Source organism: Strigops habroptila, chromosome 17 (assembly GCF_004027225.2).
Source record: "Strigops habroptila isolate Jane chromosome 17, bStrHab1.2.pri, whole genome shotgun sequence".
Taxonomy (NCBI): Eukaryota; Metazoa; Chordata; class Aves; order Psittaciformes; family Psittacidae; genus Strigops; species Strigops habroptila.
This window is the reverse complement of record NC_044293.2, coordinates 959,269-979,785: the sequence shown is the minus strand read 5'-3', so window position 1 is coordinate 979,785 and position 20,517 is coordinate 959,269. Positions and strand designations below refer to the sequence as shown.

The following is a 20,517-nucleotide window of genomic DNA, read 5'->3' as shown; positions in this document are numbered from 1 at the left end:
AAACACCAGGCCGCGTTCCACAGAGGACATCTCACACACTCATGATACAAAGCCAGTCTCGTGAACACAGTCTGTTATCTGTCATTCCTGTCTCCTCCCTCCCCACAGAACAGTTCCCGGGGGGCCTTAGCCAGAGGATCTCACTGTCTCCAGCACACACCAGCTTAGATCGCATGCCTGCTTCCAGCTCCTCACCACCATCACCCCCTGCGCAGCAGCAGGGCCAGCAAACAGGATGCCAGCACTTTAAATGCCTGTTAAGTGAAGGGTGAAAGGAGCAGATTCCCCCCTGCCAGCAGAGAAGCCAGGTCTAGCAGGAAGCAGCACACAGGCCCTGCAAGCTACCACAGCTCCTGCCAAACCAGCCCAACCAAAACCCTCCACCAGTGTGCTTGTGCAGCTGCTGTGCAGCAGTGCTTTACATCCACCTCCCTGCTCAAGACAGGGCTCTGTAATGAACTCCAAACGTGGCTGCTCCAACACGACATTTGTATGCACGGTGCCCGCGCTGCAGCGGGAGGGGAAGGGGGAACGCAGCAGGCGCACGGTTTGTTTTCCCTTCACATCTGATTATGCTCATTATTAGGCACAAGAGGGCAGGTGTGTTCTCCAGACACCCTCACAGCCCGGCTTGCTCCTCTCTGCTGGGCAGGTGGGGAGGTTGCCACGCAGGGCTCCTCCAGTGCATCCCACCAGCTCACAGCCAGAGCAAGGCTGAGGAACCCCAGCTGGAGCCAATGCACATGGATGTGCGCACCGAGGTGGTGCAGGGGAGGGTAGCTGGAGCATGGGGCTGAGCAATCAGCTCCATCACGTGCTGAGAAGACAAGGAGAAACCCTCAAGATGCACAGTGCTGCTTCAGGCAGAGCTGCCCCATCCTAGTTACAACCTGGGCTAACACGGTACAGGAAGCACACACGTGCAAGCACACGTACACTCCTTCATGTGCCACGGACTCACTGAAAGGAGCCTGTTTCTCCCCCTACATGAAAGCAGGCAAGACAACCAAATGCTTAAAAATAAGCTTCCCTAGACCAAAATCTGTCAGAGGGAGTTAGCCTCCTTTTCTTCCCATCTACACGATCGTGTTCTGTTACACAAATCCTTCCCATCTGCTTAAGAGAAAGAAAAGAACAAATATACCCACAAAAGAAGAGACTCAGCTTCCCACCATTCCCCTGGAAAGCCACTGACCTCCTGGGGCAGGGGGAGCTCACATGTGAGATTACACGCTGCAGCCCTCACAAGCCACCTGTACTCAAAGTTTGCTCCTTGTGTAGCTACCTGCATCTCATCTCTGCAGACAAACTGATGCACTGGTAGTGCTGCTGTAATCCCTGACACTTAACACATCACTTGTGTTTGCCTCTGCAAAGCCCCTGTGCTGACAGCATCATCCTGTTACTGCTGCACCACAATAAAGTATTTGATTCAGGCTGGTCCCTGATCACAGGCAGAGAACTGACCTTGCACATGGGGCTGTCCACAGCAGCAGACAGATCCTCCACATCTGGTACCTGCTCAGAAAGCCAGTTCTTGATGCCCAAGTCCTAAAGAAGAAAGGAGGAAAGGGTCAGCGGCCGATGAGCACACACAGGTTTGGCCAGAGACCCCGAGACTGGACCCAAATCCTCACACAGCTTGGAACACAGCTATTGAAACCAAGAGCATGGGTTACAGGACGCAGGAGATGGCCACCCCAGTCCTGCAGACGTGTGTGGCAGCACGTGTCCCACCCAAGGGACAAGGAGCTTTTAGTGACTCACCACAGGCCACATCACCTCACGGTCCAAGCACTTAGAGACTTGCAAGTCCTCCACACAGTCGCTGGCCTCTGATGTCTTTGAAAGCCAAGAGGAGATCTGTGTTACAGCCTGTACATGTCCTACCCCTGCAGCTTCACACAGGCAACCACAATAAGGTGACGACCAATGTGGGAAGACAAATTTGGCCTCTCCATAACATAGTGACACACGAGACAAGCACAAAACATTGCAGGGGGACAGGGGCAGGAGATGGGACTGGGGAGGGCAAAGAAGTGCTCTTCAAATGCCCCTGACAAAAGGCACTTGCTTACTGTGCTTTGCTCCTTCTGCACACATCTCTGCAGCTCAGAGAGCTCCCCAGCCCTCCACACAAATGGGTAAAGCCACAAGAACAGTACCATGGCCTTAAAAGGTCTTTAAAAGTACACCTTGGCATGTCTAACTGCAGCAAGGGCTCCTCTGTTCACTGCGAACACCCGCAGAGCCCTGCTGACTCCAGCAGAGCTACCCAGATGCATAAAGCAAGCGGGCAGCTAAGTGTTAAAGCAAAGCTTTCAGCTTCCAGCTCTTTGGGACAGAACGTCCCAGGCTCAGTTTTATCACTTATCATTTCTTAAGGACATTACACACCAATGGAACTAGAAAAATCACCAAAATCGGCAGGAACAAAGCTAGACTGGAAGGAGGGAGTTTATCAGCTCTCATATTCTACCATTTCTGGAAGACACTGAACCAGAGCATGTGTCTGTCTGGCACCCCAGTTGCAGGGGCCAGGCCAGGAACCCATCTGCACCTTGTGACGCTTAATGGTGCCAGAGATGGCACAGTCAGCCACCCCGGCTCTGGCTGCTTCTCCTCCCAGAGAGGGCTGGGGAAGCTGCAGGCAGGGAGGCTCCATGCTCACAGATGAGAGCTGCAGCTCCGAGCCAGCCCCAGGTACCGTCCTTCCCACTCTGACCCCGCACGTCCCATCGCATCCCTCCGGAGCTGCGAGTATCACGGCTGGCAGCTCACTTTACACTTTTGCCCCATCTCTGCATAAGCTGAGAGAAACAACAGAAGGAGAGAAACAAAGCAGCACGGACAGCTGGGCTTGGTGTGAACTTCATTATAAACCTGCTTGCTTAGTACAGATGGCAGCACTGAAAGCTGAGACTTATTTCTCCTCCAAGACTCGAAACACGCGTCTCAGTCCAGGGTTTCTGCCTGTCGGTTGCTTTGGACAGCACTTTGTGCATGCAGAACAGAATGATTTCCCAGCTCAGGAGTAAAGATGCTGATCTGGGAATTCAGAGCACTTGTGCCCCCCCCAGGAACACCCTGCTGACTAGGAAAGCGCTTACGCTGCCTTCACAGAAGACACGTAAGTGCTCCAAGAGCTTTCCTGAAGCAGGGCCTTACAAGGCAACAGGAACAGCCACGGCGGCTTCCACACCAAACCCAGCCATGCAGGGAGGTCTCTTACTTCGCCAGCATCCAGCTTGCTGTCTGCTTCCAGATCAGCTGCTGCTTCTTCCCTCATTTCATTCACCATCTCTTCACCAACACACACGGGGGCAATGGTAGAAGCCAGGTTTACCTGCTGATCCCCCTCAGCAGGTTCAGCAGCCGGAGACACACCACGAGGTGGCCCAGGACCACTGGGCATATCTATCCCTGCTGCGCTCCTTTCCCCTGGAGACTGCGGCAGCTCAGCAGCAGCAGAGATGTCACATTCCAGCTCAGGATCTTGCTTGCCCAGTAGGTCATTCCCAGCATGTTTCCCACCGGACTCCTCCTTGTCGTGGTCAGACAGGCTGCTGTCGGCATCGCCAGGAAGGACTTCGACTGGAGTCGGAGGGCACGCGTCATCAGAATCCAAGGAAAACTCTTGCCCTTCTTCAGCATGTCTGGATTTTAAAGACTCCTTCTAGGCAGCAAGTCAAACACAATTATAGCTACAACATTCTTTACCCCCTCTCTGGGAGGATGCAGCAGTCAGACACAGCATGGGTTCTGCTACGGCAAAGTCACAAAGCTTTGGGTGACTTCCAGACTAGTTTGATTTCTTTTCATAAAGTCCCTTTCAAAGACAAGGAACTCCATTAGGACAAACATGCTCATTTCTTGGGCTCCGACTTGTTTGGGGTTTGGTTCTGGTTTGTTAATCAGCTGCTTTTTCACTCAAAGGGGCTGAGTGGATAAGAGGTAGCTGTGTCTGCTCCAGGCCCTGGGAGCACCCTACATGCTCTGCAGGACACCCATTTCTGCTTCCACCCTGGCTCTGTTCCGTGAGAGATGGAAATCTACAAGAGGCTGGTACTGGACATTTAACTTCTGCCTTGAAACCAAGCAGAGAGGAGTAGATAGGATGCAAGCATCTTATCTCCCAGTGGGGCAAACCGGAGGGCAGGCACCAATTTAAGCTCTGAGCTCAGATCAGGGCTGTGACTAACACACCACGCTCAAAGAGCAGAACCCACGAGCCTTGGGAGAACACAGTCCCAAATTAAACTTAGTCATCCCGAGGTTTAGGTGCCTCTCCAGCAGTGGGGAGGCCACACAGCTCACGAGAACAAGCACGATAGCCAGGAGGAAGCAGGAAAAGGTTCCCTCATCAGCATGCAAACGAAACTGCTAGCACGTCCCACTTTCTCACTGTTTTATTAATGCTGTGGTGTCTTGTCAAACATTAGCTGCATCCTGTGTACAGCATGTACCACACACAGACCGCATATTTTAACGATGTATTTTTATCAGAGTGCAACTGGAATGCTGTCAGCTTGAAACGCGGAGCTGCCGCGCACTGAAAGCGCCTCTCCCTGCCCAGCGCTGCTCTGGGAGACCTCCCCAAGGCTGAGAGCACCATCCCTCAGCCTAGAGAGGACAACAGAGAAACCCCATCACCAGGTACCTTCCAAAGAGCTGCAGCCCAGAGCCACACTGCAATTCAAGCCAAAGTCTATGGCCCCTTTCCAGTCTGGTGCCTGGTCAGCAGAGGTTCACAGACACACCACTGAACCCCCAGCCAGCCACAAAGGCTGGGGCTTAATTCCTGAGCCCAGACAGACTTGTGCAAGTGGCACTCCTCCACTGCAGTAACACTAAAGCAGTCCTCACTGTGCTTCCTTTTCTCTGGGGATTAGGGCATCTGGAAAGTTGTGCTCCCTTTCGACAGGCTTGCTTTAGAGTTTGCCTTCAGACCTCTCTCCAGGACACCCGACAGTGCCCAAGGAAAGATATGCCAGATGAGAGCAACGAGGTTTATGTACACAGATGTACATGTAAAACAGTACAGAGACACTTCCCTTTGAGGAGCACGCACCCCACTACAGACTATACCAATGAATCCAGTAACACTGTGCACACAAAGATTTCTCTCCAGGCAAGTTTACCTCAGTTGCTAAAATATCCCAGCACAATCTCTTTAGCTGGTAGAATCCTGGTTTAAGGACAGATACAGACAAAGCTTTTGTTAACATCACACCTCAATGATCACACACACAACTCTCTGGAAGAGCTGTGCCAATCAGACACGCAGGTGGAGGAGGAGGGAGGTTTTCCCTGTGCACAAACAGGCTATGGATTTTCTATGGATTTCAGAGCTGGGACAAGTCAGTCAGGATATAATTGGCTTTCGCTGATCTTTTCACAAGCTGTAACACATTTTCCCTGCAGCTGAGTGACACTAACTGATGTGAAATTTCTGCCTATCAAATCATTATGTCCAGACTTCCAGTGATCGGCACAAGCCTGGAGAAAAGCACATCAATACCAAGGGGACCAGCTTTTGGAAAGGCATCTGATCCAGAGATGAACCATCAGGATGAGCAGCAGCCCCCAAAACTGAATCCTGCTCATCTCAAAGAGCATGATTCGCTCAAGTCCAGAGGGGGTTAGGTTTGACAGACTTCATCTGGGTAGCGTTTGCCCTGGGGTTTTAAGTTTACACCTCTTTCCATGCATGTAATACAATAACCAGCAAAAGAAACAAACCAAGCAGCTATCAGCTGCACACCACAACACTCAGAGCTGCCTACTGCATGCACAGCTCCAGTGACATCATGCGGGCAGAACCATGGTGTCAGAGCTACTCATCACCTCTCTCAGGCTGCCAGCTTCCTCTGCAGGGCTCCTTCGGCGCTGGAGATCAGCTTCAGCAGCACCAGCAGCATCAGCAGCATCAGCAGCATCAGCTAACCAGCTGCCACAGCCTTCCTCCTCTGCTTTGCTCTTCTCCTAGCGGGTGAGGTAATACATCCACTGGCAAAAGCCCTCACACCACCGTTCCAAGCTGGCCAGGTCACCCAGCTGTGACAGGTCATAGCCCTGTGCATCACCCACCGCATCTGCCCTGCAGCTCAACAGCTTTCCAACTTGGGAAAGCAGTTCACAGGAGCTCCCAGGCCCGCATTCCGCAGCATCAAACTGTTTATGTCTGTGTGCTTTGCTGTGGCTCACCACAGCAGTTCTCAGCCACACTCCCCCAGCACAGAGAAAGCAAAGCTATGGGCACAGGAGTCATCCTCCCCTTCCACTAGTCACCCCTGCGCTGGTGTTTTAGGGGTGTCTTTGTTTCCTGGGAAGCAGCAGCTCTGCTCCCTGCACACGCATCTCTCTGGTACCACATGAGCTCTATTGCACAGTGTTTATTTACAGACAGCTCCCGTTCACACATCTCCATCTGACAGAGCAGCCTCGTGTGGCAACTTCCCACCACACAAAGGACCTCCTGACTCCCACTGTTTACCCAGAGATTGACCTGGACAGAAGGCAGAGCACGAAACCTCCCAAGCTGCAAGCACGCCAGCATGGGATCACTTCTGCTGCCACGCAACCACATCCCCAGGCACCAGAGATGCTTCCAGGCCTTTTCCTCCTCTTGCCCCTTCCAGCAGTATCTCAAAGCCCTTCTATGTGTTAGGGCAGAGTCTCACACGCCTGCAGTGACTATTCCATCTCAGGAATTCAGAAGACAAGAAAGCTGGCTTTGGGAGAGAGCTGACCCCACAAGCAGCAAAGCCAACTGAGCTTCCTACATGAGGCCCTCTCACCAAAAGTGCATTCTAACTACACATAAACCTCACACCTCAAGGTCTCCAGCACCTGACTTGGGCTTCATTTGCACTGCCTGCTACCAATTTAACTTACTCCTTGCTCCAGAAAAGCCCACAGAGGGGGGTAGCATCTCTTTCCACCTCCCCTCCCTCTCTCCAGACACTTTTTCCACCTTCAGTGCAGCCTCCACTCTCCCCAACACCCTTGTGTCTCAGCAAGTCACTAAACCCACACGCTTATTTGCTTTGAATACAGGTATTCGACCCTGATGCACAGGCTACACGAAGCCACGAGGTTTTTGTCACTTCACCCTGTTACAGCTCAGATTTCCCCCCATAAGGCTTGCTCTACAAATCCTTTCCTCCCCTGTTTTGCCAGGGAGCTGGAGAACCAGGCTGGGTCTCGCTCATAGGAATGCTTTTCTACTGCCATCTCATGGAAGCACGCAAGAATTACCTCCTCCAGCGGGGTACTAATATCAGGACTAAGATATCTCCCATCTGAGTTAAGGGAGCCTGGCTGTTGGGCAGCAATTGCCATTTCACAATAGATTCCTGCGGCCCTGCCACAGCACTGGAATGCCAAGACAGCTCTGTTCTGGACACGTTAACATTCCAGCGATGAACTGGACCCCAAAAGGCTGGTGCTTGTTTGGAGACCAGAGAGTCAGACCTTTCTTTCTCCCCACTCACTTTAGCATACGCCCTGGCATTGCCACCCAGCACTGTGAACGGGTTCACTAGCAAAGCACTTGACAGCTTAGTTTTTGTGTGCTGTGAACAGGATAAGGGAAACACTTTAAAAGAAATTAATTTGCCTTTCAGATGGCGGAACAGAATTTCAAAGCACAGAGACAGGATTAATGTCAGCACAGCCGGGCTGCAGCACCAGAGCTGCTCGCCACGCACTTCCCATTGTGCCCTTGTCACCTTAAGCCTCATCCCTGCTAAGAGGCATGGAAAGGCAATGTCTGCACGAGCCCACACGTGTCCTTGGCTCACTGCTGACACTGTCCCCGAGCCACAGGATGTCAGCAGTGCAAGAAGAAAGAGAACAGGTTTTAGGTGGCCACATGCCGTCCACATGGAAGCTTTAAGATGCCTGTGGAACTAAGTGACAAGGCATTTCCAGAGCACATTCCCCTCTGCTCTCCCCAATGCCACCGTTGCCATTTCAGCTGAGAACAAGCCTTCTTTCTACTGTCACTGAAATAAGCAGTGCAGAAGCGAACCGTGCCTCTTCCTCAACAAGCCTTCCTCTCACAACAAGCAGAGGCACTCTCTGCTCCAAGGCTCTCACCTTTCTGCTGTTCATTGAAGAGCCCATTTCCAGCTTTTCACGCCTACATCACTTCAGATTTCTCTGCTTTAGAACGAAACAAAGCTCCCTGTGCGAAGGTGCCATCTCCTCAAATGCCATCTACCAAACCACAAGCACCCTCTCCAAGCACAAATTCGCCTCCAGCATACACGCCACTGTGTTCCGCAGAGCACATCTGGCTCCTCACACACTCCCCAGCCCTGCTGCTGTGCCTCCCTCTCCATCAGCCTGCTCCAGGTTCTTCCTGCTCATGAACGGCTTACCTCCGAGTCAAAGCTGCCTCCCAGGGCACCGACATCCACGTGCAGGTTTCTGAACAGTGCTCCTGTCTCATGGAGGCTCTAAAGGTATTGAAAAGCAAAAGAGGCATGGTCAGAACTGAGTTCTGACCTCTGCGATCCCACCAGCCACACAGGAGGCACTGGGGGTTCCTAACCCACAAAATAAGGCAGCAGAGCTATTAGCAGTACTCCAAGGCAAGACACCTACAGCCCTTTGGAATTACATCGTGGCAGACAGTGATTTATAGGGAGTACCATGAGAAAACAGGATCAGATGCTTTCTGGTGGCCCAACAACACAGAGGAAGTGCAGCACAAACTAAGGCCCAGACTCAAATGGAACAGCTATGGTCAACCACCAAAGCATCAGGGTTTCATCCCTTGAGGCCTCAGGCACCACAGTTACTGACTCACATGAAGAACCAAGGCACAACCCACCTCATTTTCACTTTCTTCCTCTTCGCTTCTCCCTTTATCTACAGCCACTGGGTTCAGGGAACTCTCCTCTTCACAGACCAAGCCCAGCAACTTCTTCATCTGGCTGGTGGCCTTGCAGGTCTCTGCAGGCTGTGCGGTCAAAAGAAAGGGGGTGAGAGAACAGCCAAGGGAAAGGGGAAACACAAACCCACTGAGGCACTGGCCAGCAGCAGGGGAGCTGCTGAATTCTGAGAAGGTGCTTGGGATTATGCTGCTACCCTTGTTCTGCTAGAGCCATGTCCAGCTGGGAGAGGAGGTGTTCCTTATGAGACCACACTTTCCCTCAGACCGAAAGAGGCTTCTGTCCTATAGCATCACACCTGCAAAACCTGCCTGTGCCTCAAAACACTGGTTCAGTCCAGCCCAGAATAAAAACAAGGTGTTTGAAATTACCATTGACTAGACTTTGCCAGAAGAAAACCTTCCGTGAAGGTGTTGATCTGTATGTTTTGCACTACACTGTTTTTGTTTCCTTTCGAAAGATCAATTTCTTACTATTTAATGTTTGTTTTGTTGACACGAAGGTCACTTTCTATAAATAATCGTTTGAGGTGCTTGGAAACCTTGTATTCATCCAGAAAACTCTGCTTTTCACTTTTTAGTCTCAGCAAATAGTAGAGGGAAAACATGATTTATTACACTACATTATCTGTAGTGCATGTCACACAAATCAATGTTCTACTAAGATGAACTTAACAGACTTCCCCCCAACAGTAATTGAAACAGTTCCTTCTTTAAATCTGCTAATCACAGCAGAAGAAAGCTCAGCACAGATTTAGCACCGGGCTCCCTAGAAACAGCAAGAGAACAGCAGTACGGTGAGGGACAGCAGGGCACTGGGTTCTAACAGACAAAAGCACCTCAAGAGATCACAAATGCTTCCCAGTGTCCCCATCCTGAGACCTCCTGCAGCGCATTCCCATAGCCAGGACCTTACCTGTGTCCCCGCTGCGGTGCTGAGGCCGGCGGGCGCGGGGCTGCCGTGCTGCAGGGGGAGCGGGCTGGGGCGCAGGCCGGCGAGCAGGGGTGGTGGGACACCGCGCAGCGGGGCCAGGCCCCCCGGGGGCACCTGCACGGGCGCCAGCAGCATGCCTGCGGGCTGGAATGTGCACAGGCCTCACTGACACAGCACGGGACACGGCCCCTCAAAACACACAGGACCGAGCGCTCCCCTGTGCCCGCACGAGACCCACCACTACTGACAGCCGCCTGTGAGACCCAGCACCCACGAGCACATGACACACACTTTGATTTACTCACACGTTTTGTCTGCCAAAGACCCACCTGAATACAGTTATTTACTTTACAGCAGCCAGGCAATTCAGAAAATCAATGGGCATCATTCCAAACCCGAAGCCAGAACAACAGCCACCACACCAGCTCACACACGTGCACGTACCCACACCCAGCACCCCCTGGGAGAGCTCTTACCCAGTGCCAAGCACCCAAGGCAAACTGGGCAGCTCCCCCTCTGTTTGCCCTGCTACTCTGCACAGCACAAAATGAGTGAAGTAGAAACCACTCTGATGGCAAGAAGCCTCCCACTCCCCCCAAGCTGCAATTACCACCTCCTTTTAGACAGGGATCCAGGCTGCTTCCTCACCTTACACCAGGCAGCAGAAAGCAGCTCTGCTGCAGCACATCCATAAGAAGCTCCTAAATACATCTCTCCCCTTCAAAGGGCAGCAAGAGCCCAGGGAGCCATCCAACATCCTCATCTCTGAGCAGCACATGCTTAAGTCAGAAACACGACCACCAGCGTGGAGTTCCCCACCCCACGACACACTGCACAGGTTCAGCTTGGAGCACACATATGCCAGGGTTTTCCCTGTAGCTCATACGCCAGCTCATGCTTCAGCAGAGCACGTGCACATTCAGACAGCACAGCTCCTCTGCGCTGTGTCTGCACAAGGCTGCAGACTGAAAGCACAGCTAAATCACTCTTAGGCTGAGGGAGATGAATGTGCACCAATCCTTCTTCCCCAAAGTCACTGCCACAGCAATGGCAACAGAATAAATCGCACATTCCACTGTAACAGAATAAATCACACTGATTATTTTCTGCAGAGGGCCATTAACTATGTGTTAATGCGGAGCAGAGGATGTTAGCTGCCCTTCAGCAAAGATAAACCCGCTTCCACTGCGCTAACTAAAACTTGCAGGATAATCTGCAGTTTATCTGATATTTATAGTCATAGTTCTTATCACTAACTGAGCACTACCAAGTGCTGGTAACTGGAAACCTGAGCTAGTGATGTGGTGGAGCCACAGCTGGGCACCCACAGCAGCACAGCAACCAGTAACATTACACACACTGACCTTTCAGATCATCTTTTTCTTCAGAACAGGAGATTCAGTAACTTCTTATTAAACTGAGGCAATTACTTATGGACAAAGACAAACCAACCTGGAACCTTCTTCCCTCTGAAGGGCAGAGGGGGAGAGTTTGGGCAGAATAGAGCAAAACAACGCAGCTATTACCAGAGGAAGACAATGACATATCTAGACAGCATCTATGCAGCAACAACAGGCAATCTGACTGCAGTCTCACCTCCACTTCCCCCAAAAGTATACATTTATCATGTGAACTCTCTGCCCAGCCTCCCCAGAAGCACTGCGAGTGGAGTCTACTCACAGCAAGTTGCTTCAGTTGCTTCTCCTTCTTCTTCTCTTTCTTTTCTTTCTTCTTCTTCTCTTTCTTTTTCAAGCTGCCACGTGCCAGCAGCTTCTCTCGCTCCTGAATGACAAGCTCTCTGTAGTGATCATCACACGGGTGGTCCCACACGGACTGGCCGTTAGCAAAGTTGAAGTAATAGATCTCGCCGGTGATGTCTTGGCTGCATGGCAAAAACACCAGGAAAAGGTGAAAGAGCACATACACATACAGCTGCACGTACCAGCACATCCTTACTGGATCACCAAAGACACACTGGTGTGAGGAAGCAGCTCTCGGAGATTGCTCACATCCGCATCCAACTTCCCAAACGCTCTTTCCCTCTATTCCACCATCCCAAAAAGGAGGTACATCTCCTGTGGCATTGCCCCTGTCAGACTGGCACTGACAGAGCTCTCACCAGGGCTTCCATCCAGGCGGTAACAGGGCCACGATGCCCTCCCTGGCCAGCCACAGCAGCTCCGGCTCCTTCTCGGGGTCGATCCCGATCGCCCGGGCATAATCCTGGACTTCTGGAAAACAGAAGAGGAACCAGTGGAGATGATCTGCACCAGGCACTGCACGATAAAGCCAACCTCCCCAGCCAAACCAGTGGGCACACAGGGGAAACAGAGCTGCCCAAAGCTGCCAGCGTGTCCCCATGTGTCAGTGGGCACACTGTGTCACGGTTCCCTGCCAGGCTAGACAGAGACTGCAAAATGGCATTTATCTTTATTACCATTTATTTATCATTTAATCAAAATGGCATTTATAACCAGAAAGCTAATTGCTCACCCTGTCTTCTACAAAATCCCATTTATTCTACTCTCATGCTCTCCCCAATTCTTACTTTCTTAACACACCAGGAGTGACTTGCACTCACGAATCCCATCTCCCGGCTCCTGGGAGCACAGGATCCGTTACCTTGCTCGCTGGGAACGTAGGTCTCATCATAATTTTCTTCCAGGATGATCTGGTCACCGATGCGCACCACAGGTTCTTCCGCGGCTTTCTGCATCTGCTGGCACGAAGGGAGCAACACGGGGATCACAGCGATCAACCGCGCTCGGTGTCCAGCAGGCACCGAGCATCTTTATGGCATAACGGTGAGCTCCGGACGTGCCCCGCATGCCCGGCGCTGAGCCGCCGCCTCCGCCCGCGCCGGCTTTACAGCCTTATGTAAAGAGAGCCCCAGCAGCAACCGGGAATCCGGGCGGCTTCCAGGCGGAGGCACCGCGGGGCCGCGCCGAGCCCGCCCCGAACGCGCCCGATCGCCGCTCCCAGCTGCGGTGGGTGGCTCCACACCCGCTCCCCTCGCTCAGGGCGGCGGCTGCGCCCCTTTCCCGGCTCACCCGCTCCCCGCCGGCCCCGCAGCTCACCTCGCACGGCCGGGCCCGGCCCCGGCCCCGGCCCCGGCCCCGGCCCCGGCCCCGGCCCCGGCCCCGGCCCCGGCCCCGCCGCCGCCGCCGCCGCCACGGACGCTCCCGGGTTGCCTGGAGCCGCCGTCACGTCCGGATCCCGGGCGGTGCTACCGCCCGCCCCCCGCCGCCTGCCATTGGTCCGCACGAAGCCGCCCGGCGCCGGATTGGCCGGCGCCGCGCGTGACGCAACGGTGCGGCGGCGCCTGCCGGGGGCTGTAGTGCGGACGGGGCGGGCCCCGCCGCCCGTTGCCATGGCGACGCGTCGCCCCGGCCCGCGGCCCGCCGCGGCCCCGCCGCTCCCCGCCGCGCAGGGCCGGGCCGCGGCCGGGCCCGGGGGCTGCGGAGGGGCCGCGGGAGCCGCGCGGGGCCGCGGCCGCAAGGCGCTTCCGCCGGCGGGCGGGGGGCGGGCGGGCGCGATCGCGCTTTCCGGGGCGGGGAGCACCGCGCCGCCATGCCCGCCGCCCCGCTCGGCCCCGGCGCGGCCGCCCGGGCGAGGCGCGGGGCGCTGCGGGCCCCATAGGCACCGTCCCCCCGCGCCGCGGGGGAGCAGCGCTGTCCGGGCCATGGCTGCCGCCTGGCCCTGGCTGCTGCTGTGGCTGGGGGCGGGCGCCCTCCCGGCCCCGCCGCGCATCCGGCTGCCGCTGCGGGGCGGCGCGGCCCCGCCGCCGGGTCCCCGGGCGCGCCGGGCGCCGGAGGAGGCCGAGCGCGGCGCCAGCGGCTTCGTGGATATGATCGACAACCTGCGGGGCAAGTCCGGGCAGGGCTACTACGTGGAGATGACGGTGGGCAGCCCCCCGCAGAAGGTAGGGACGCCCCGCGGGTGGCCGGCAGCGGGGAGACGAAGGTGACCCACCGAACCGGGTGCTGTGCTGCGGGGACCCTCGGTGCTGTGCGGGCCAGGCTGCATCTATCCCTCCCTCCATCCATCCATCCATCTCTCCATCATGCATCCATCCATCTATCCCTCCCTCCATCCCTCCATCCATCCTCCCTGCCAGCCGGAGGATGCTGCCACACGGCTGTGGGCGGCGAGGGGCTGGCGGTGCTGCCTGCGCCTGCCAGCATCGCCCGGCCGCAGGCATGTGCCAGCACCAAGCCTGGCTCCGCCTGACCCCGGGAATGCGCCAGGGGTTGATGCTCCCGGGGCTCGCTGCAGGGTCATGGGCAGCGCGGGCAGGTCAGAGCAGGAGCCGCTGCATCGCCGGGCTCTGCTCCATCCCTTCACCAGCATCCCTCGTGTCTGGGAGCTGCGCTGCCCCGCTCCCATGTGTGGCACCATCTGCCCCTGTGCTGGGCGCAGGATGGGTGCTGCCTGGACCAGCTCCTCCCCTCTTTTATGGGTGAGATCACACCGACTCCTGCTGCTGAATCCTTTGTGCATGTACCATCACACCTACCCCTGGCTGCAGCACGTGTGGCCTGCGAGGGGGCCAGCTCGGTGCTCGAGGGTCCACATTCCAGCACAGGGCTGGTTCCCGCACGCCTCCCACCCACCACAAAGGCTGGTGCTGCCAAAACACCCAGAGCCCACGCAGCCTCTGAGATAAAGGCTGGCTCTTCCCCTCGGGCTGGCTCTTCCCCTCGAGCTGGCTCCATCCGGCACGGCACATGGTGGGAGAGAGCAACACAAGCGGGATGTGAACCATGGAGAAGGGGAGGAAGGCAGGAATCGGGTCTCATGGTGTCCCTGCATGCCTGGGGCTTATTCCCTGCTCTGGCAGGGGATATTTAGGGGGAAAGGGTGGAGATTATTCCCAAAATCTCGTTTTCAATGGGATTTCATCATCTCCTGCCACGTGTCGCAGCTGCCACACAATTTCCCTGCAAACCACCTGTTTCCAGGGCGCTTCCAATCCACTCACCCTTTTGGGCAGCATCTTCCAGCCTTGGACTCCATCCAGACGTGAACATGGTGCGTGTGCGGGTGCGCGTGTGTGTGCTGAGCTGGATCCCTCCAGGCATTGCAATGGAATTAAGAGACTCACATGAAAGAAGAGAGTGATGGCTGTGCATATGCAGGAGATCAGGGAGCGTGTCTGTCCACAAGGATGTGTGCAGCCTTCCCAAAGGCACACGTGGGGTCTGGGCACCCCACTGTGCCCCTTGCTCCATCTCCCTCCCACCTTTCACCTTCCCAGGGAGGGAGAGCAAAGTCCCTCCCTGTCCCCTGCATCCTCCTCTCGCTGCAGCATCAGCTCAGCAGGGCTTTCTCCCGGGAAACCCACCTCCTGGGGTGCCCTGGGGACCAGCGGAGATGAGCGGTGTGGAGCAGATGGCCCCTGCCCACCGATCAAACCGACCCACCCCGGGAACGGTCCCGGTGCAGCAGCCGAGGCTGGAGATGCCGCGTTGCCATGGGAAGGTCGGGATGTGCAGCGGGCTCTGGGCTGCCCCAGCAGCTCCAGCTGCTCACCCGAGGGGGCAAACGGGCAGCTCTGATCTTTACCCATGGCCTGCAATGTCCCCCTGCGCCAGGCACCAGCCTGGGGTCGGGGGGATCCATCCCTGTCCCCAGACCCCGGGGCCCCCCAGCACACGCTGCCTGCAGGAGCCGTGCAGGCAGCTCTGGCAGCCGTAGCCCAGCGCTTCAGCGATTAGCACAAGCTCATCACCCTCCTCCTCTCCCCTCCGACGCCACAGATGAAGGGCCGAAGCCCTGTGGTGCTGGTGCTGCAGGCAGGGTTCAGCTGGGGGCAGGATCCTGCCGGCCCCCTCCCGGCCCTGCCAGCAGGATGTGTGCCAAGCCCTGCCTGAGCTGGTAATCCCGGGCACAGGCAGGAGGGAAGCGGGAGCAGAGCTCAGCATACGGGTGGCTGATTAGTGCTGTGCCATCAATCCTCTGGCCAGCTTTGGGAGCAAACCAGGTTTCCCAGCTAGGGGATGCAGGCACTGCTGCTCTCTGCAGCCCCACACATGCACATGGTACAATGGCCACCGTGTGCCCAGTGTGGGGCTGGGGAGGGCATCACTCACCTGCAGAGCCGGGTGGATGGCACAGAGGGGTCCCGCTGCAGTCTGACCATCCGTGTCTCTTCCTTTTCCAGCTGAATATCCTGGTGGACACAGGGAGCAGTAACTTCGCTGTGGGAGCTGCACCTCACCCCTTCCTCCGGAGATACTACCAGCGGCAGCTGTGAGTACACTGTGGGGACACAGAGAGCACAGGGACGCAGCCCTGGCCCTATGCTGGCCCTTCGTGGGTCCACACAGCCCCTTGTGGGGCTGTCCACACAGCTCTCTGATGCCGTTGCAGGTCCAGCACCTACCGCGACCTGCGGAAGGGTGTGTATGTGCCCTACACCCAGGGCAAGTGGGAAGGGGAGCTGGGCACCGACCTCGTCACCATTCCCCACGGCCCCAACGTCACCGTCAGGGCCAACATCGCTGCCATCACCGAGTCAGACAAGTTCTTCATCAACGGCTCCAACTGGGAGGGGATCCTGGGGCTGGCGTACGCCGAGATCGCGCGGGTGAGTCCTGCTCCGTGCCCAGGGGCACAGCTTGCAGCTGGGCTGGTGGCCTTGGGCCATGCTCCAACAGCACGCAGAGCCGGGGGGGCACGGCAGCGCCAGCAATGGGAGCTCGTCTGGGCACGGAGAGCCCCTGGAGGAGATGTAGCACTGACATCCCTGTCCTGCCTCTGCTTTCTCCTCCCACCAGCCCGACGACAGCCTGGAGCCCTTCTTTGACTCCCTGGTGAAGCAGACCCGGGTGCCCAACATCTTCTCCCTCCAGCTTTGCGGGGCAGGATTCTCCCCCAACGAGACGGAGGCGCTGGCATCGGTGGGAGGCAGCATGGTGAGTGCTGTGCTGCAGGAGCACCGGGAAGGCTGGTGGCTGCCCCTGTGGGGTGTGCCCCATCGGAGCTGGCAGGACACCGTGGCCTCCCCTTTCTGTCCCCACTGCAGATCATCGGTGGCATCGACCGCTCACTGTACGTGGGTGACATCTGGTACACACCTATCCGGAAGGAGTGGTACTACGAGGTCATCATCGTCAAGCTGGAGGTCAACGGGCAGGACCTGAACATGGACTGCAAAGAGGTGAGGGCACAGCAGGGCCACTGCTCTGTCACTGCCACTGGTGGCATCCACCTTCCTGCTAAGGGGCTTTGGGATGGGAGCGGGACTGGGGTCTGCACCTTGGTCACTCCTCGTCCACCCGCAGTACAACTATGACAAGAGTATCGTGGACAGCGGGACCACCAACCTCAGGCTGCCAAAGAAGGTGTTTGAGGCTGCGGTGAAATCCATCAAAACAGCTTCTTCGGTCAGTGAAACCCATCCCTCCCTCCCCTGCGGGCACATCCCCGCAGCAGTGTGCAGCATGGGTGCCCATCACCAGCCTGAGCACCTCTGCTGCCCGCCCGGGTGGCTCTGCTCACCTCCCTTCCCTCTGGCAGACGGAGAAGTTCCCGGATGGCTTCTGGCTGGGGGAGCAGCTGGTTTGCTGGCAGGTTGGCACCACCCCCTGGCACATCTTCCCGGTCCTCTCCCTCTACCTGATGGGGGAGGCCACCAACCAGTCCTTCCGGATCACCATCCTGCCCCAGGTGAGCGCTGACCCTGCCTGGTGCCACTGCTGGGTGGGCACAGCTGCCTGCCCCATCCCCGTTCCCAATGGCACCTCTTCCTGCAGCAATACCTGCGCCCGGTGGAGGACGTGGCCACCTCTCAGGACGACTGCTACAAGTTCGCCATCTCCCAGTCCTCCACGGGCACCGTCATGGGCGCCGTCATCATGGAGGGCTTCTACGTGGTCTTCGACCGTGCCCGCAAGCGCATCGGCTTTGCTGTCAGCGCCTGCCACGGTGAGGGCTGGGTCTGCAGGGGGGGAGAGGCAGAGGGGACGTGGACACGCGGTGACCGTGGCCCTGCCTTCTCCCCGCTCAGTGCACGACGAGTTCCGGACGGCCGCGGTGGAGGGGCCCTACCTGCACTCCAACATGGAGGACTGCGGCTACAACATCCCGCAGACGGACGAGTCCACCCTGATGACCATCGCCTACGTGATGGCAGCCATCTGCGCCCTCTTCATGCTGCCCCTCTGCCTCATGGTGTTCCAGTGGCGCTGCTTCCACTGCCTGCGGCGGGACCATGACGACTTCGCCGACGACATATCCTTGCTGAAGTGATGGTGGAGCGCAGGGGCGGCGCCGGGGCGCAGGTGAGGCGGTGGGGCAGGGACAGGTAGGACCTTGCTCTGGGGGCTGCAGCGTGGAGCAGGGCAGCGGCGTGGGGAGCCCAGACCCTCCTGGCCCTGGGGGCTCTGCCTGTCGGGGATTCACGCTGACGAGCCATCCCCTGCCTGTCCCCTTTCACCCTCCATCCCTGTGCAACTGCCCTTTTCAGCCCCCCCTGCAGCTCTCCACGCAGGGAGCTGTGCGTGTGCGCACTGTGCTGCAGCCGTGCCTTCCCGTGCAGCTCCCTGCGTGGATACCTGCTGAGCCAGGCTCCAGAGCTCACATCTCTGGAGCCTCCCGTCCCCAGCCCCAGGCTTTCTGGAGACAGCCACGCAGGGCCAGCCTGGGGCTGCGCGGACAGGAGCTGCCAGAGGCAGAGCTTTCCCTCCCATGCTCCTGCTCCCCTCTACACCATCTGCTCTAGCCATTCCCTTGGCTGTTCCCCTGCCCTGTCCAAGTGCCCTCCCACTGCCGCCAGCCCAGGGCTCCCTGCGCCCACCCTGCCCTCCCGGCTGCCCCCGGGACAGGCAGGAGCACGCAACCATCTCCGCTTCCGCTCGCCACGTTCCCAAGGGGATGGGAACTGCCTCGGCCCCGCGGGGTGCACGGGGAGGGGAGGAAGGAGGGACGCAGTGCTCCTCAGCCCACCCGCCCGTTCAAAGCCATAGGGGAGCCCGTGCCGCAGCCCCTGCCCTGCCTCACCGCCAGCGAGTCCCCAGCCGGGCACAGCAGCTCCTCTCTGCTCCCTCTGCGTCCTCGTCCGTGTATCCCGGCCCTGGCTCCTGCTCCCGAGGCGGAGGCACCCGCAGCTCTGGGACTGCAGCATTCCTTATTTTTTAAACAAACACAGTTGTATTTATTTCTTTTTTATATATACGATGCAAGTCCCTGGTAGTGCAGCTGCGCCAATCAGCGTGTATATGGCAGGTCCCCCCCGCGCCCGGCGTGCCGACAGCTCCTCACCTGTACCATACACACATATAGCTCTATTTTTAATTCCAGCGCTGAAAGCCACTGCTCCAACCCCAACGTTGACGGGTTTGGTCCTGTTTTGGTTTGGGTTTTTTTACATCCTTTTAGTCTCTGCTCGGTCCTGGGGCCTTGGCCGCAACCCATGGCCAGGGCTCGCTCAGCAGCGTGCTGGGGGGAGCCCTTTGTGGATGGGAGGTGGGCAGAGTTGGTTTCGGAGGTGGTGGTGGTGGTGGCAGAGCTGGAGGACGCAGAGAGCAGAATGGACACTGAGCACAGGAGGCACTTCTGTGCTCATCGTGTTCTGCCAGCGCAGGGAGGATTTCCTGGTCCATGAGGACAAACCTGCTGCTGTGGGCCCCTGGGCTGCAGGCGGTTGGGAATGCCGCAGCTCCTGGCTGCGCCGCCTCGGACAGGCAAGTGCTTTGTTTTAAACACCAAAATTCACCCATCCAAGGGCAGCGTTCCTCAGTGAGCAAAACACGGGGCTCCCCGCGGTGCCGGGGCCGAGGCGGCAGCTCAGGCAGGGCAGGGCTGCTGTAACCACCGTGTGGAAAGCTTGGAAAGGCGCTCCCGCAGCTTGGAAAGGCGCTCCCGCAGTCACATAGCGCTTTGGGAAAGCTGCAAGAGAGGCAGTGCGCGCGGTGGGAGGAGGAGACGGGCGCAGCGCAGCCTGGGCCAGCACCGCAGCCCGCTCCATGCACCCGCTTCACCAGCAGCGCGCTTGCAAGCGGTGCCCGCGCCGTGCCTGGCTCCAATCCTGCAACCAGCCAGCCGTGCCGCTGCGGCGCGGGACAGCGCATGGACCTGCCCGCCCAGCACCCCCGGGACTCCCTGCTGGAACACTGCCTTAACCCGCGCTGGCAAGCGGCTGCCTAGGAACACGCGGCCGTGGCCAGACCCTGGTGTGCTGCACCCGAGGGGCAGCGCTGAATCTGTGCCACAGGCTGCAGATAAAGAAGGGGAAACGCTACGGAGCCGGTGCGAGATCCAAAGTGGTGCTGAACACCTCGAAACCCCACCGAAATCCATGGAGAAAGGGTCGGCACGTGCTTCAGGAGGAAGCACAGGAGAGGGAAGCGGGGAAGTGCAGCAGTATGGTGCCCCCGAGCTGCAGCGCAGCCGCTGCTCCCTGCCCAGGCCCCGGCACAGCACCAGGCGCAGGCTCTGCCCTGCAGGAGGGCGATGGGGACGGGACGGGTACCGCCGCTGGCGCTGCAGGCCCCAGTACTCTGTAACCTATTGTCTATGTAAGAACAATGAATGTTACCACGGTAAATTATTATTACATTAAAAAAGAGACCACAAAACCTGCTGCTCGCCTGGAGGATGTTCATTGCCCAAAGGGGAAGCGCTGGGTGACAGCAGGGGCTGTGGGGGTAAGGGCTTGTGGCAAGCGTGGAGCTCCGGG

At 57.5% G+C, this 20,517-nt stretch overlaps 2 protein-coding genes across 2 annotated transcripts in view; one reads left to right on the top strand and one right to left on the bottom strand.

Moving 5' to 3' along the window:
- The window catches only part of CEP164 (centrosomal protein 164), a 30,068-nt gene extending 16,723 nt beyond the window's left edge, over positions 1 to 13,345 (bottom strand). The window contains 11 exon segments of the mRNA XM_030505673.1: positions 1,468 to 1,551; positions 1,768 to 1,842; positions 3,233 to 3,676; positions 5,848 to 5,985; positions 8,388 to 8,465; positions 8,843 to 8,971; positions 9,819 to 9,980; positions 11,517 to 11,718; positions 11,956 to 12,067; positions 12,459 to 12,552; positions 12,914 to 13,345. Of these exon segments, the coding sequence (XP_030361533.1) occupies positions 1,468 to 1,551; positions 1,768 to 1,842; positions 3,233 to 3,676; positions 5,848 to 5,985; positions 8,388 to 8,465; positions 8,843 to 8,971; positions 9,819 to 9,980; positions 11,517 to 11,718; positions 11,956 to 12,067; positions 12,459 to 12,552 (1,518 nt within the window). The 5' untranslated portion in view covers positions 12,914 to 13,345.
- BACE1 (beta-secretase 1) lies at positions 13,123 to 20,420 on the top strand. The gene is made up of 9 exons (XM_030505674.1): positions 13,123 to 13,758; positions 16,000 to 16,088; positions 16,209 to 16,425; positions 16,616 to 16,753; positions 16,864 to 16,998; positions 17,123 to 17,224; positions 17,358 to 17,507; positions 17,594 to 17,765; positions 17,848 to 20,420. Exons 1-9 carry the CDS (start codon positions 13,207 to 13,209, stop codon positions 18,087 to 18,089), a joined length of 1,797 nt encoding a protein of 598 aa, XP_030361534.1. The 5' UTR covers positions 13,123 to 13,206; the 3' UTR covers positions 18,090 to 20,420.
- Positions 20,421 to 20,517: the final 97 nt, after the last annotated feature.